This window comes from Lepisma saccharinum, chromosome 18, assembly GCF_977018435.1.
Source record: "Lepisma saccharinum chromosome 18, izLepSacc3.1, whole genome shotgun sequence".
NCBI classification, from domain to species: Eukaryota; Metazoa; Arthropoda; class Insecta; order Zygentoma; family Lepismatidae; genus Lepisma; species Lepisma saccharinum.
In genome coordinates, this window is record NC_139246.1 from 22,459,297 (window position 1) to 22,474,539 (window position 15,243).

The 15,243-nt window shown below is 40.3% G+C and overlaps 1 protein-coding gene across 2 annotated transcripts in view; it reads right to left on the reverse strand.

Annotated features, from left to right (window-relative positions):
• The window catches only part of LOC146002464 (tetratricopeptide repeat protein 28), a 186,948-nt gene that overhangs the window by 60,540 nt on the left and 111,165 nt on the right, over positions 1 to 15,243 (reverse strand). For both annotated transcript variants that reach the window (XM_083140323.1, XM_083140324.1), the window contains exons 3-6: positions 7,765 to 7,912; positions 4,942 to 5,168; positions 3,298 to 3,502; positions 1,549 to 2,691 (exon numbers count right to left, since the gene is read on the reverse strand). In XM_083140323.1, coding sequence (XP_082996449.1) covers positions 1,549 to 2,691; positions 3,298 to 3,502; positions 4,942 to 5,168; positions 7,765 to 7,912 — 1,723 coding nt within the window. The remainder of the gene's footprint in view (positions 1 to 1,548; positions 2,692 to 3,297; positions 3,503 to 4,941; positions 5,169 to 7,764; positions 7,913 to 15,243) is intronic.

Below are 15,243 nucleotides of genomic sequence, written 5' to 3' on the forward strand. Positions count from 1 at the left end.
TGAAAGAATCCAACAGCACCTAGCAGATGCGAAAAAAGCCCAACCCACTACTGGTCTTGCTAGACATATCAAATACAATAGCCATAAAATTCAAAAGGTTCGAGTCAAACACACTGCCCACATGCTCATAGACACCAAAATCAAGGAAACGCACGCCATAATGCACTTCCCGCACGAACTAAACATCGATAGCGGGCAAGCGCACCACACTTGGATTCCACTACTGCAGCAGCTATCGCCCGGAAATAGCAGACGATGCACCAAGATGCACGGCGCACCTAACAGCGCACCTAGTGGCAGCCAGAGAACTACGAACAAAAGACGCACGCCAAGCAACAGCGCAGCAAGTTCCAACGAGGATGGTGGCAGTGGCCACTGAAATTAATCGAAAAAGAAGAAAAAACAGCTTCGCGGATAAAAGTGAGTACTAGTTTCTCCGTATTTATATACTACCGCGTCTCTCTTTTCCCAATTATGAATAGCCTTTTATGCATATTAAAGACAAAACTCAAAGAAAATATGAGTTCATAGTCAGTGCTTGAAGCGAAGGTGGGTGGAGGGGGAGGCGATATTCCATCAGCGAGCAAAATTTATGCAAAGCATCCCCAATTGTCTCATTACCACCACGTCAAACTACAGGGCATCCCCTCATCCAGTCCCAAGACTAGAGTAAAAATCCTCCCACCTAGTAATTTCCACTTCAAGCCATAATTATAGCATTAGAAGTAACTAGATAGAATAGCCCTACAAAGCAGTCTGATCCACCAAGATGTTAATATGTTGACATTTTTGTGGACAAATGTCGATATTCTAGAATACTGTTTATCAGCCTGACTGTAAAAGAAATTTTATCAGGTGACAAGGTAGCAGAACTATATTATATCTTTGCCAGCAGGGGGGTTTGGCAGAGTTTTCCTCAACATAAGATGCCTCTGAATAAATAATTAGTCTCAATTTTTTATTATATCATTTATATCATAACATAATGCGTAGCTCTACAGCCCTGGAAGGGCCTCTGCCTATCTCCAGACTGCCAGTCTCCTTCCATCAATCCTACCTAGAGGTGTGGAGATCTTCAACCAGTAATGTGGTGACGTGGGGTCAGCAGGTCAAACCCTCAGCCGTTATAGGAGATTTCTCAGACAAGGTTACACTACTCACTCCTAGCTCCCCAATTTTCTCACAATGGTGGGCTAAACAGGCCAAAAACCCAGAGACTGAACCCAGGAAGACTCGATCCCATGCTGTCCCACAGTTGGATTCCAAAGCACAGTGCCTTAGACCACACAACCATGGAGGAGGACATTAATCATTTATACAGTATATCATTTTCACTATTTTTTCACAATTTGTACTTGATAACTTTACTATCTTTATGATTAAGAATGAAATCAGAACCTCTCTTTATCACAATTGCAAAAGAAAAATGCAAAAGAAAAAGACACCAGTTCTCTTTCTTCAAATTGTTAAGAAACTATGAAAGCATCTACACATACATGCCAGAACAGTGTGAGAAATCCACAAAGAATAGCAAACAATAGTACTTACCCAGGAAATATTTTTGACACTCAAGCGCAGTGTCCAGGTTTCCAAGTGCCAGATGTGCTAATCCCAGGTTGCAGTAAGCTCTCCCCATATTCATTTTGTCCTGAAGGTCTTTAGCTAGAGTCAGATCTTGATCGTAATATCGAATAGCCTCCTTGAAGTTTGCTAGACAATAATGTGCATATCCTAAGAAGTGACATGCCTTTGCTTCCCCTTCCACATCGTGTAGTTCTTGAGAAAGCATTAAGTAATTTTCGTAAAATGGCACAGCTTGTCCGAACTCCCCGCGCGAACTGTGACAGTTCCCTAGATTTAAGAGCGCACACGCTTCACCCGCTGTATCTTTCAGTTCACGAGCAATATTTAAGTGGCTGTGGTAGTGGAGTAAAGCCATTTCGTGCATTCCCAACGCCTGATACGCCACAGCAAGATTCCCATGTGTTGACGCTTCGGAACTCCGATCGTTCACTTCTTTTGATATCGTAAGTTCTTGCTTGTGATATTTGATCGCTTGTTCATAATAACCCATTGCACTGTATGCATTTCCGATATTGCCATACGCCCGACCCATGCCCGCCCTGTCTTGCAACATGCGAGCAATGTTCAGATGGGCTTGATGTAATTTCAGTGCCGCATCGTGATCACCTAGTAACTGGTACACTATTCCAAGATTAGAACACGCACGTCCTTCCGCCACTTTGTCTTTTGTCGATAACGCCATGTCGAGCTGCCTCTCGTGCCATCGCTTGGCCTGCTGATAGTCCCCCATGCATCTCGCTGCATGACCCAGTCCTGCATATGCACGAGCTTCGACTGTCCTGTCCCGTAATTCTTGAGCAATTTGAAGCACATGATTGTGAAACATGATGGCTTGTTCGAAGTTCCTTTTGTAGTGGTGCGACGATCCGAGATTGCTGTATGCCCTGGCTTCTTCAACATGGTTTCCCAACTGTTTTGCGATCCGTAAATGCTGCATGTGGCAATCTACTGCACTGTCAAAGTCCCCCATTGCGAGATAAACAGCTCCTACATTTCCAATTTCCCGTGCTTCTTGCAATTTGTCCCCCATCTGTTTCACTAACTGAACACATTGTTTATGTGATGCTAGTGCATTTGGATAGTCGCCGATCGCTGTATATACATGACCTGCAAATAAAATGCACAAATTACGAATCAACACATATTCATCTAGGTGTCAATTACACATATAAGACAAAATTAATACATAATTCCAGACTTCCTGGGATACTTTTTCCTTTTTTTTTCAAATTTCCAAGACTCAGTTTTATGATGTATACAACCTTCCTCTAGTTTCACATATTTGTTGCAAAAAAAGTCAAGAATATCTGTTCTCTGAAGATTCAATTACACTTTTAAATACAGCCTGACGCACTTTAATTTTATTTTGACACACGTTATCTTTATTTTTACTTTAGGATCAACTGTAGAAGAGAATTCAATATGAGTTGTGTTTGGTTTAGAGAAAAACTGTTATAAAACTACCAGAAAACAATATTTATACAGTAAAAACAGATTGAATTAATCACAACTCCCATTATCACACAAGTTCTCAACAAAAAGAAGGGCGCTGATTAAATTGTCACAAATCCTAGTATCACAAAAATTCTAAACAAAAAGAAGAGTGCCTATTAAATTATCACAGTCTTCTATTATCACAAAAGTTCTAAACAAAAAAAGGGCACTGATTAAATTATCACTAAAGTTCTAAACAAAAACAAAAAACACCATTACCTAAGCTAGTGAGAGCTGCTGCAGCTGCTTGAGTATCCTTGCACTTCATGGCAAGTACAAGCTGGTACCGATGAGATGTTAGAGCCTCCTTGTAACTGCCTTTGCTGAAATAAGCAGAGCCTAGGTTTCCATGTGCCCTGCATTCACCAGCTATATCCCCCAATGACTTAGCAACCGCAAGGTCTTGTTGCATGTAGCTGATTGCCTGAATTGAATGAAATTCAAAAGATTATGTTCGTACAAGTCTTATAACCTGAACATTTACACTATAACAACATTTACGAGGGTTGAGGCATTGTTTTATTTTTCGCAGAAATGCAAGACCAACACAAAAATTTGAAATGTACAAATGGAAGAGGATATTGTATGGAACTGAACAATGTAGGACATGCGTAGCAGGGGTTGGTACAAAAGTGCCAAAAAAAATTGTTAACGAAAGCATCGTTCTACAATCATGTATTAGTCACAAGAGACTACATTGGTAATACAAAAATAAATACAAAAGAAAGACATAGCAACTACAATACAGGTATGATCTTATCTTGCATTCTGAAGAGTGCGTCACCCATAGTAGTAAATTTTGTCACTAGATGGCACTGGGAAGTACGGTGCAAGAACATCAGTGGTGAGTCAACCTTCAAGCAGGACGGAAGTTACTTGGCATGACCAGTGTTCTTATGTGAAAATAGCTATTCTCCACTGGCAAATTGATAGAGAAACGTTTACATTATGCCAATAGGGACAAACGTCCTGATCCTCTGGAATATGGCATCATTCTCCATGACAACATAGCACCGCATAAAGCAAGTGTGTACAGGAGCTACTCCACTGCTGGGGATAGGAGGTACTAACAGCACCCACCATACTCACAGGATGTCCCCCATGTGATTGAGACTCATACCCAAAGTAAAGTAACAACTACACAGGAGAAGATTTCTGACTCTAGAGGATATTTTAATCGCTATGAAACGTGAGGTGTCCCGACTCAAAACCTGATGAGGCTGATAGTATTCCAATGCCTTCCACATCATTGGCAGCATGTTGTGGACACTCTTGGGGCCTACTTTAAGGGTTCATAGGGTCTTTTGTGTGTGTCTCTTTTGCTTATGTACTGCTAATGTAGCTTTGTAACTAATACAAGCATGTAGAACGATACTTTTGTTTATGTTTTTTCGTACTCCTGTCCGCCCTGGTAGATACCACCTGCAATGTTCATACATTGCTCAGTTGCATACAGTGTCCATGAAAAATAAAAAAAGTTGCCTTGACTATGTCCCTACTCTTATACATGGGATAAAACTATGTGACACATTAATACTTACAATAATCTATACTGATTTGCAATTTTTATTGATAGTGAACATAACTTGTTACACTTCAAATTAATGAAGTGTGAAAAATAACATGAAAGAAACTACATTTTTTTTATATTTTACATCATTTCAGCACAGATCTACATTTTCCCCTGAAGCTACATTTATCCTCAAATAGCCCTCCCTCTCCCCAATGAAGCTTTTTGGATAACCAGTTGTGAAGATGACAATATAGTAAAAAGAAAACGAAAATAATATAATAATTATTGATGTTAGTTGTCTATGTTCAGACAAAACTTCAATTTTCCCTCCATTGTTATTCTTAATGTACCTTGTCCAGTGAGTTAAGAGCCCAATAGGCTGATGATAAAGCTGAAAATACTGATCCTCTAAGCTTGAGACTGCAGGTACCTATCCGAAGTGCCCCTTCAAGAACCACAACTGCAGCAGCATACTGGCCAACAGCCAGGAGTTCCTGCCCGATGACGGAGATTGTAACAAATGGAGACTTGTCCAACTTCATTGTCTGCAGCTGATGGAATGTTGGCTCCAGTGTGGCTACAAAAGATTGAGTTTCATTTTAGTAACCATGATACCAATGACCACTTATGCTAACACCATTCACAATAAATCATATTCGTAAGATGGAAACCTTGGAATAACCTGGCCAATATTTCTTAGAAATAGTAGTTATGAAAGGGACAGGCATCAATCATAACTACCAAAAAAGATATCCTGCATACTTATACAACCAGTTTTGCTAGTCTGGTGTTATATGAGGAATAGGCTCCTGCTGACATAATTCTGGACTGCTAGTGTTGTCAACCAACATTATATGCCCCTAAAATAGCACTTTTTCAATAACCCAGAATAACTGCTTAACCAATTGGTTGCAAAACGCAGATTAGAATGGCATCAGGCAGGAATTTTCGAATTACGGCCCTGCGAAAAAGAATTTAATCTCCCTTCTCTGAATTTAGTATTCTCCTACTTGCCGCATTAATTAATTTCTGGAGCTTTCAGTATAGAACTTGGCAATGTAAAGTATTAAAAAATATGCCTAAGGACAAGGCTTCACTATGCAGAAAATCTGGTGTAACTGGGCAGTCAGTATTAATGAAATTTAGGTCTGAGCTGTCCCGAACTGTGGCCGCGCGGTCTAAGGCTGGCGTTCCGGCTACAGGATGCGTGCATGTTCAAGTCTCCCAGTGGAAGCATAACAACTTTTCTCCTGAGATTTCGGTCTGTGTATCGGACCGATGTCCACCCACCAGCGTGAGGAAATTGGGAAGCTATGAGTGAGTAGCGTAACCCAGTTATGGAGCCCTAACAAAATGACTGGGGGTGCTTATCCACACGTCACCCTGTAACTTGTTGGATGATCTTCCATCTCTGGTGGGAGTGAGGTCCGCAGTCAGTAGATAGGCAATGGCCCTCACTGGCTGTTACACCACAGGTTATTAGGGATGAGCTAGCTACTTGAAAACCGAATGTATTATACAGTGTCCTACTTCATATGACTTAGGAAGAGTATGATTGAGAGCTTTATTTGACCAAATGTAACCAGAAAGATTGTCGGGGTTTGGAAATAAATTTTCTCATACATGCTGTGAAGAAGTACAATAAAAATATGATACAAATGACAGAGAGTAACAAAATGACTCGATAACAATGTGATTTTATGAAATCAATCCTGCAAATTTTGCAAGGAATACATATTCATTTTTACTAGCTTTCAATTGCCATTATGTATACCGGTACTTGCATTGTTACTATCTAACAGTGGAATATATAACATCTGCAATCACTGGGATATACACTGGACCTACAGTTTAAAGTTGTAATTGAATACAGCACTGTCCACCAGGGGTGATTCCTCCATGTAGGAAGTAAGGAACTTCCTACAGTTCATTTGTACTTATTTCGAGTTCTCTACTTCTTAGGAGTTTAATGCGTTTTATTAAATTATAAGCACAATGTATGTACAATTGACTAGATTAGCTACTGTCAAGAGTTGACTGGTCTCGCACGCACCAGCAGCAGCCCAAAGACGATGGTCATAGGCTTTCTGCATCTCGCTGAGGTACATCGGAGGTGATCCTACAGACAGATGGGTGAGGGGTGGAAGGGGCAGCGAGGTTGCGAAGATCGGCGACGACTGCGAAACCAGCAAGTTTTTCCTCAATCAGCGATGACAATCCCCGCAAAATGGTACTAAACCCAGCACAGTTTCGTCTTTGTTGGCACTTAGGACCCTGCTTTTGGCATAATGGTAAAATCTAGCATAATCTGCAAACGCCAGTCCCTGGGAGAGGGAAATCAAATTGAATGGAATATGTTTTCAGGAAATAGATATAATATTATGTCCAAATCTTATTTCTACTTCACCAGCGGACATGTTTCAAACGAAAGGGAGTATGCCGACCCAGCGGCAAACTTTTTTACAACCATGCCACGATCCATCCTCTATGTCTTTCTTCATCCTGTCTGATTTAGTTCGTCAGGAGATTTTATGGTAGGAAATCGGTAGAAAGTTGGAGGTAAACCTTTTTAAGTTCTATGTTGAACCCATGTCGTTTGTTGCACAATTTTAAACAATTTTGGGGGGAAATTTACACTATTATATAACTGTTAAGAATAAGTAACGCAAGTTCAAAACTCTAGAAAAGTAGATGCAGAATTACAATTATCCGAAAAAAAGTAATTAATAATAAATCCTAGCACAATTTAGAAACATTTAGCATAATTTCGAAGTTTAAGCCGCACTTTTTGTTATCGTGAATCCACTCGACGTCAGGGAGGGGGAAGAAAATCGAAATTCTTGAAAAATCTGAAATATCGTTAATGTTATTTTCATTGTTTTTATAGGTTCACATTTAAATACTTCATAGTCCAAAGTGAGGAGCAAGGGCTCCTTGCCATACCTTGAGCATGGGCCTGCAGCTAACATTCTAAATGCAAAGGATAGTACAACCGATACGTGTAATGTAATTGAACTCATTTTTTAAACCTTCCTCGGTTTCACAAATCGCCTCTGCTGTCCACCCCATTGGGAATCGAAACCCATCCCAGCTGCCGAGAGTGCTAATGAAAAAAATTACCCCATCCCTGATGTTGTAAAATTACACATTGCTGAAAACTTGTAGAGCCTTACCTCTTAGAGGGGATTTCATAGCAGCTTCCACCAGTCCTGCAAGCAGCTGTGATGATTTGGGATCTTGAGCCAGTCCAGAGCTGAAAGCCGCCAGAGCATCACCATGTCGTCCAAGGCATTGAAGGGCCACCCCCTGTCTGTAGTAGGCCTAACAAAGAAAAAAGATATTGTAAAACGATATACACACACACACACACACACACCAAGTTTTCCTTTGTATACATTGCTATGGAGTAAGGTGAAAACATAAGGTTGCTCCAAAAACGTAACGCATTACAGTTACTTTGCTTCCAAAGAAAACCACTGCCATTACTTTGTCATACAGTAATGGCATTTAACTGGGTATGAATGAAGAATATAGAGAATGTCTCTAATTACATTAATATTTGGTATACTAACTAAATTTGGCCTTCTAATCACGAATCTGTTGTTAAAATGCAGCGGACACGTGTAAAAATTCAAGGATAGCCCCACAAACCATTCACGGATAGCCCCATGAACCATTCCCGGCAAGGTTCGGTTAGGTTAGGCAAGCATAGTTAAAATTTTGTTCGTAAAACAACGCGAAAAAGCTCTTTCACGATTTCCAGACGTGTCCGCAGCATTTTAACAACAGATTCGTGATTAGCAGGCCAAATTTAGTTAGTATACCAAATATTAACGAAATTAGAGACATTCTCTATATTCTACATTCGCTCCTTTAACTGTTTTCTCACTGTAATGATTTTTTTTAAAAGGGCAGGTTTCGTCCAGTGGCAAATAAATCCTTCAAGTACCGCGTTAATGGCTTGATGGAAGAAGTGCGATGTGAACCTTGGAGCTTATTAAAAGGAGTGTGACGTGTACAGTGGGATCCATGAGTATTACCGTGCAAATTGTCTGTCACCATGTTCGTGCACTTTATTTCACCCAATAAGATCTTCAAGAATTAAAAGAAAATTCAAAGCAAGCTGTTTGCATCTTCTGCACCAGGAGATATAAAAATCCATAGTTTAAAAACACACAGGATGTAAGAGAAAAATTAATGAAAATAGTCATGGACAATTTGTACGGTAATACTCATGGATCCCACTGTACCGTGGAGCTTAGTATAAGGAGTGCAGTGTGGACCGCAGACATGGGCATCGCCAGAAATTTTTGTAAGGGGTCAGGCCACTGATAAAACTTTAAACTTTACTAATAGAAATAATAAAAGTAATACACGAGTATATTGTTATTTTACACAAACTATTATAAACTAATAAAAATAAACAGATTTTATTCCAAACTATTTATTATTATTATTATTACATTTCATACAGTTATTGTACTCAATGTCATAGTTATTGTATTTTCTTTTAACTTTTGCACATCTCGTTCAAAAAATTTTACTCGTAAAGTTTATGTTGCGTTTGGAACCATTTATTCTAATTAATAAATAAAGAATATGAAAATATAACATTATTCCTGCATTTTACACTACATTTTATCGATCTAATGCAGTTTTTACTTTGATCATTCCGTTCGAATAATGTAACTTGAAATGAACGATGCTGCCAATTTCCAGGGATGATCGACAGACCCTTCGAAAATATGCGTTGATATGAAAATTGGAGGGTTTCTGTGACCTCTCCCACGCCCCTGGTTCCGAAGAACTTGAAATCAATTCGAATACTGCCTGTTGAAACATTCAGCAAACGTGCCAAGACTAAAACAGAATCAAGCTATAAAAAGCGTGACTTAAATATGCAAACTATGATTGCTCAACTTTCCGAAGTAAAACTGTTCCGTTCAATAAAGAAGAAAGAATAAATAAAGAGAAGATTGCAACGGTTGAATTTCAAAGTCAGTGGTGCAGAAATGAAACTTTGGCCACTGCTGAACAAACACGATCGATGTGTTGACATTCCCTTGTGCAAACTGATACAAAAAGAAGAGGATTGTGGGAAAGTATATCCTGGAGATTTTTCTTTACTTGTAGCCGTTGTGTCAGAGGAATCTAGACTCAAATCAAGGTTAAATGAATGCCAGAAACAGACATTCCACTGTCCTTGTTCCTTAGCTTTTGTGGAGTGGGATGCATACGTAATACTAAGCAAACTGTCCATCACCATGTTTATTCTATTCGTTTTAGGCAATGAGAGCTTCAAGACTTGAAACGAAACGCCAAATAAGCTGCTGACAATCTCTGCACCAGCATACGTAAAAATCCATTCCTTAAAAACACGTATAATCTATCTCCGGAATCCGGGGGCGGCGCCAAGGGGGTGTGAAGGAGTGTTTCACTAATTTTCTTCCGGATCCCTTTTCAAAACCTATTTTCAACCGAAAACGCTATCAACTCTTGCAGTGTCATCTTGACTTACTAAAATCATGTCATACTGAGCGTAGAATTGTCGGTTTTGAATTGAGACTGCCATTATAGTAAATACAACAGGAAAGTCATTGATCCTAATCTGAAAGAAAATCTGCATTTACTTCCCTGTGCAGTGGGATCCATGAGTATTACCGTGCAAAGTGTCCATCACCATGTTCGTGCACTTTACTTAACCCATTAAGAGCTTCAAGAATTAAAAGAAAACTCTAAACAAGCTGTTGACAACTTCTGCACCAGCATACATAAAAATCCATCGCTTAAAAACACAATAGGATGCGAGATAAAAATTAATGAATATAGTCATGGACAATTTGCACGCTAATACTCATGGATCCCACTGTACATGTAGTTCTTGTGGTCAAAGCAAGAAAAGATAGCGCAAGTCACGAGTAGTTTTAAATGTCCTTGGTATATTTTCAAAGAAGCCCCAAAATATTTGATATGGTGACTAAAATATCTCATGTTTTCTTTATTTTCAACATCGCACCCCCTCAGCACACCTAGATGATTAATCGTGACGCCGCAGCTGCCCGCAATCTGGGGAGCAAATGTTGCAAATCGAATAGGCAGAGCGAAGCAGTACAAGCTGCGAGCAATTGCGTAACACTTTGAAAACTAGATCGGTTGGAAATTGGCATAAACAAGACTAAATATGAGGTACAATTAAATAATCAAAACTTCATAACTGATAGTAAACTATTTATTAGTGTTTTTTCGATGTTGATTTGCCTAATAATACTGTACAGGACAATCAAAATCGTTAATAATAATATGACAACCATCATAATAATAAAACTGTGAGCTGGTGCTGCGTGGTTGCATGCTTTCAGAATAAATTCCATTTTCTTCAAGGGTCCGTAGCGTCAAACCGAAGCGTAAAAGTTAAAAAAAAAGTTGTTTCCCTTAATAGCATCTATACGTTGTGAAACTTCGTGCGGTGACACAATATGGGTCAGGACTCGTTACACACAAGACGAGACTAGGTCGAGTTTCGTTTATTATTTATAACTCTTATTACATACAAATAATTGTAGATGCGATATTATTTCTCCAACTAACATTCGATATTTCAGTACTATTTGAGCATAAAATTTCAGCGTGATTTGACTATCGAAGATTAGTTCTACCAAAGACAAAATATGGCTTTAGGCCATGTCTTGCCTTAACGTAACCTAAATAACACATACAAAGACGAAAGAAACTTTCATTTCTTGGCTCGAAAAAACTTTAAAATATAGAAGTTGGGAAAGGGAGGGGACAGAAGAGCCAAATCAAAAACGCAAGGGGGTAGGAGCTAGGGATTATAAACAAAAACTACAAAGTTAGTTTGAAGTTTGTTTCAAAATCTCATGTTTACTCAGCACAATGATTAATAAAACTCGACTGTTCATTGAAATTTACATGATTATATGAATTGTGAATATACTGCGAAAAATAGTTTTCACTGTTGTGAAAAAAAACGAGGACGACAACTGGGCCGTAGGATACTATCAATTCTACCATTCCGTCACCATTATCTGCCATTGACTGAAATATCCCTAATGAATAAATACAGGCACGGATGTAGAGGGGGCTTCGGAGGGCTACAACCTATGGTCTCAAAATAGGCCACAAAATGGAAAACAAATACTAAGAAGCCGCAATTAATTATCTTACGTAACTTTGCCTAAAAGTTAGAACTCAAATTATGTACTGTTACGGGGTTTCTAAGCTCAACGCTACCCTGGGGATGTATGAGGACCGGCGCGACAGAATAAATAGCAACAAAAGCCCATTTGTTTTACAAGCGCTGGACAGTCGGCCGATGCAAAGACTTGGCGCTGTGTAACAAAAGCCACTCACTCATTTCACTGTGCAGAAGACTGAGACCCACTTTAGACGGAAGAATTGCCCTTAGCATTTTTGCTAGCATAAATGCTTCCAAAAATCTCATTGTATTTTTACAGCAGACAATTCTTTACAGATAATATATAGCACGAGAGGCTACAAGATGAGCCAGAGACCGGTGTTTACAATTGAAATAACTAATTTATTCTTCCATGCATGTACTGCATACGCTAATAATTATGTATTTAGGCAGCGCCATTGTTTTGTACCTAATAACGTTTTATACGAAACGTTATTCCTCTCGGAGGAATAGTTACCGGCGTTTAAAAATGTGAAGTGATACATTGCTTACATCTCACTCGGTCGCCATTACAGCTGCACTCGTGACCTAGAGGTCGCTTCTGATTGGTTATGCTACGAAAAATGCTACGTCATATCTGTCCAAACTTGCGCATATATAAATCCGAAACTGAATAAAGAAGTACAAGGTGAATTTCAACTTTCTTCTAATCCCTTTATGCACAGATTGGCTAATTGGCACTGCCGTTTAAAGTGAGATCGGAACCAATATGTGCCTCCACGGGGTATTGCACCCCTTCATTACAAAGCGACGACGTTACCACTACGCTATCGGGGAGACACTGAGTAAATGGTTTTATTGATTAATTGATTTGGTATATTTATTGATTGATTTGGTGTATTTTACTTTGCTTTTCTGCCACTTCTAGCTAATCGCTTAGATGAGGAATTATTATAATGATGAAATCGAGAAAGGAATATTCCCAAAGAACACCCATGCACAGGCCAGGATTCGAACCCGAGCATCCCTGGCGTCGTAGCGCGATGTTCTAACCACTCCTCCACGGAGGTCGGCACTGAGTAAAAGGTGAATACAGAATTGTACAGTCACGGACATTGCCGGCTTGTAACGATTCCATTGAAAGTCAATGTATTAACTACAAGCTAGCAGTGTCCGTGACTGTACACATTATAACATTATATAGTCTCCTGGCAATGTAATGAAATTATGTAGCCGACCTCCGTGGCGGAATGGTTAGTACATCGCGCTAACAACGCCAGCGGTCGTGGGTTCGAATCCCGGCCTGGACATGGGAGTTCTCTTTAAATGTCCCTTCATCAGTCCATCTTTGTGATTAGCCAAAAGTGGAAGAAAAGCGAAGTACAATTGGCTAAATTAATCAAATGAAATTTTACTCTAGAGATGCGAACAAATGCAGGAAACTGGAATCTTGTGGGTCGTTTGGGGACGTTTTTGTGAGCAGAACATCGCCGGTCCCTACACTTAGATTTGACGCATTCCTTAACGTACGGTGGACCACCGCACGTTACCTAACCACCTGTTCCTGAATTGACAGGAAAAGTGGGAGGTGCCAATGGTATGTTAGCAGGAATCTGATGGCCCGGCATTCTTCAAGGGCGTTGAAGTCCGTCGGCATTCCTCGGCCCATCCATTCAGCCGAGGTGAGAGTGCCATCAACCTTCCAGCAGCGCCGCTGCCCGCCGGGGAGGCTGTTCGACAGTCCGTGGCGTACTGGTCTGTACTGGTGAACTCATATGTTTTTCTAACGAAAAATCTGTTTTTGAAAAGTCTGTCCTTTCTTAAAAATCAGATTTTAGTTTCCAAAAATTTTCAATTCCAGATCTACCCGGTAGTGTAGTAACTAAGGCTGTCGACTTGCTGTCCTAGAATTTTGCACCGTCCTGCCAAAACTTCTTGGCCTTTTTAAATTTCGATTTCGGTTTTTAAAAACCCTTCGTTCGGGAATTCGGGTTTCCAAAAACCCTTCTGTCCGCGTTTCGGGTTTCATAAAGCCCTTCTGTCCGCGTTTCGGGTTTCATAAAGCCCTTCTGTCCAAGTTTCGGGTTTCATAAAGTCCTTCTGTCCGCGTTTCGGGTTTCATAAAATCCTTTTTGTCCGCGTTTCGGGTTTCATAAAGCCCTTCTGTCCGCGTTTCGGGTTTCATAAAGTCCTTTTTGTCCGCGTTTCGGGTTTCATAAAGCCCTTCTGTCCGCGTTTCGGGTTTCATAAAGCCCTTCTGTCCAAGTTTCGGGTTTCATAAAGCATAAAGCCCTTCTGTCCGCGTTTCGGGTTTCATAAAGCCCTTCTGTCCGCGTTTCGAGTTTCATAAAGCCCTTCTGTCCGCGTTTCGAGTTTCATAAAGCCCTTCTGTCCGCGTTTCGGGTTTCATAAAGCCCTTCTGTCCGCGTTTCGGGTTTCATAAAGCCCTTCTGTCCAAGTTTCGGGTTTCATAAAGCCCTTCTGTCCGCGTTTCGGGTTTCATAAAGCCCTTCTGTCCGCGTTTCGGGTTTCATAAAGCCCTTCTGTCCGCGTTTCGGATTTCCTAAAGCCCTTCTGTCCGCGTTTCGGATTTCATAAAGCCCTTCTGTCCGCGTTTCGGGTTTCATAAAGCCCTTCTGTCCGCGTTTCGAGTTTCATAAAGCCCTTCTGTCCGCGTTTCGAGTTTCATAAAGCCCTTCTGTCCGCGTTTCGGGTTTCATAAAGCCCTTCTGTCCAAGTTTCGGGTTTCATAAAGCCCTTCTGTCCAAGTTTCGGGTTTCATAAAGCCCTTCTGTCCGCGTTTCGGGTTTCATAAAGCCCTTCTGTCCGCGTTTAGGATTTCATAAAACCCTTCTGTCCGCATTTAGGATGTCATAAAACCCTTCTGTCCGCGTTTCGGGTTTCATACAGCCCTTCTGTCAGCGTTTCGGGTTTCATACAGCCCTTCTGTCCGCGTTTCGGGTTTCATAAAGCCCTTCTGTCCGCGTTTCGGATTTCATAAAGCCCTTCTGTCCGCGTTTCGGATTTCATACAGCCCTTCTGTCCGCGTTTCGGATTTCATACAGCCCTTCTGTCCGCGTTTCGGATTTCATACAACCCTTCTGTCATCGTTTCGGGTTTCATAAAGCGATTCAATCCAGATTTGGTTTTCTTAACTTGCCCCTAGTTCCGATAACAAAACCGTGATATATAAAATCTTAGTGGGGTGCCTTACAATTTCCTTCCACAACAGCATTTTCCACTGAAGTACCACTATGAGTGTGTACCCTGAATTGCATCTGAAGTGGAGGACAAAATTATTTTTTTACATCTTAATAAGAATTATTAGATACATTTTTATAATTCATTTCTTAGTTCATGGTAGCCAATTCCAAAAACCCGAAAGGCAACACAACTGGCAGTTTTCTTCATTTTCGTAAGTGTTAAATATTTGGTTTGGTAAATTCTCATAATCCTCAAGCATGAAAGGTAAAATGTGTCTTGAAACTTTTCATAT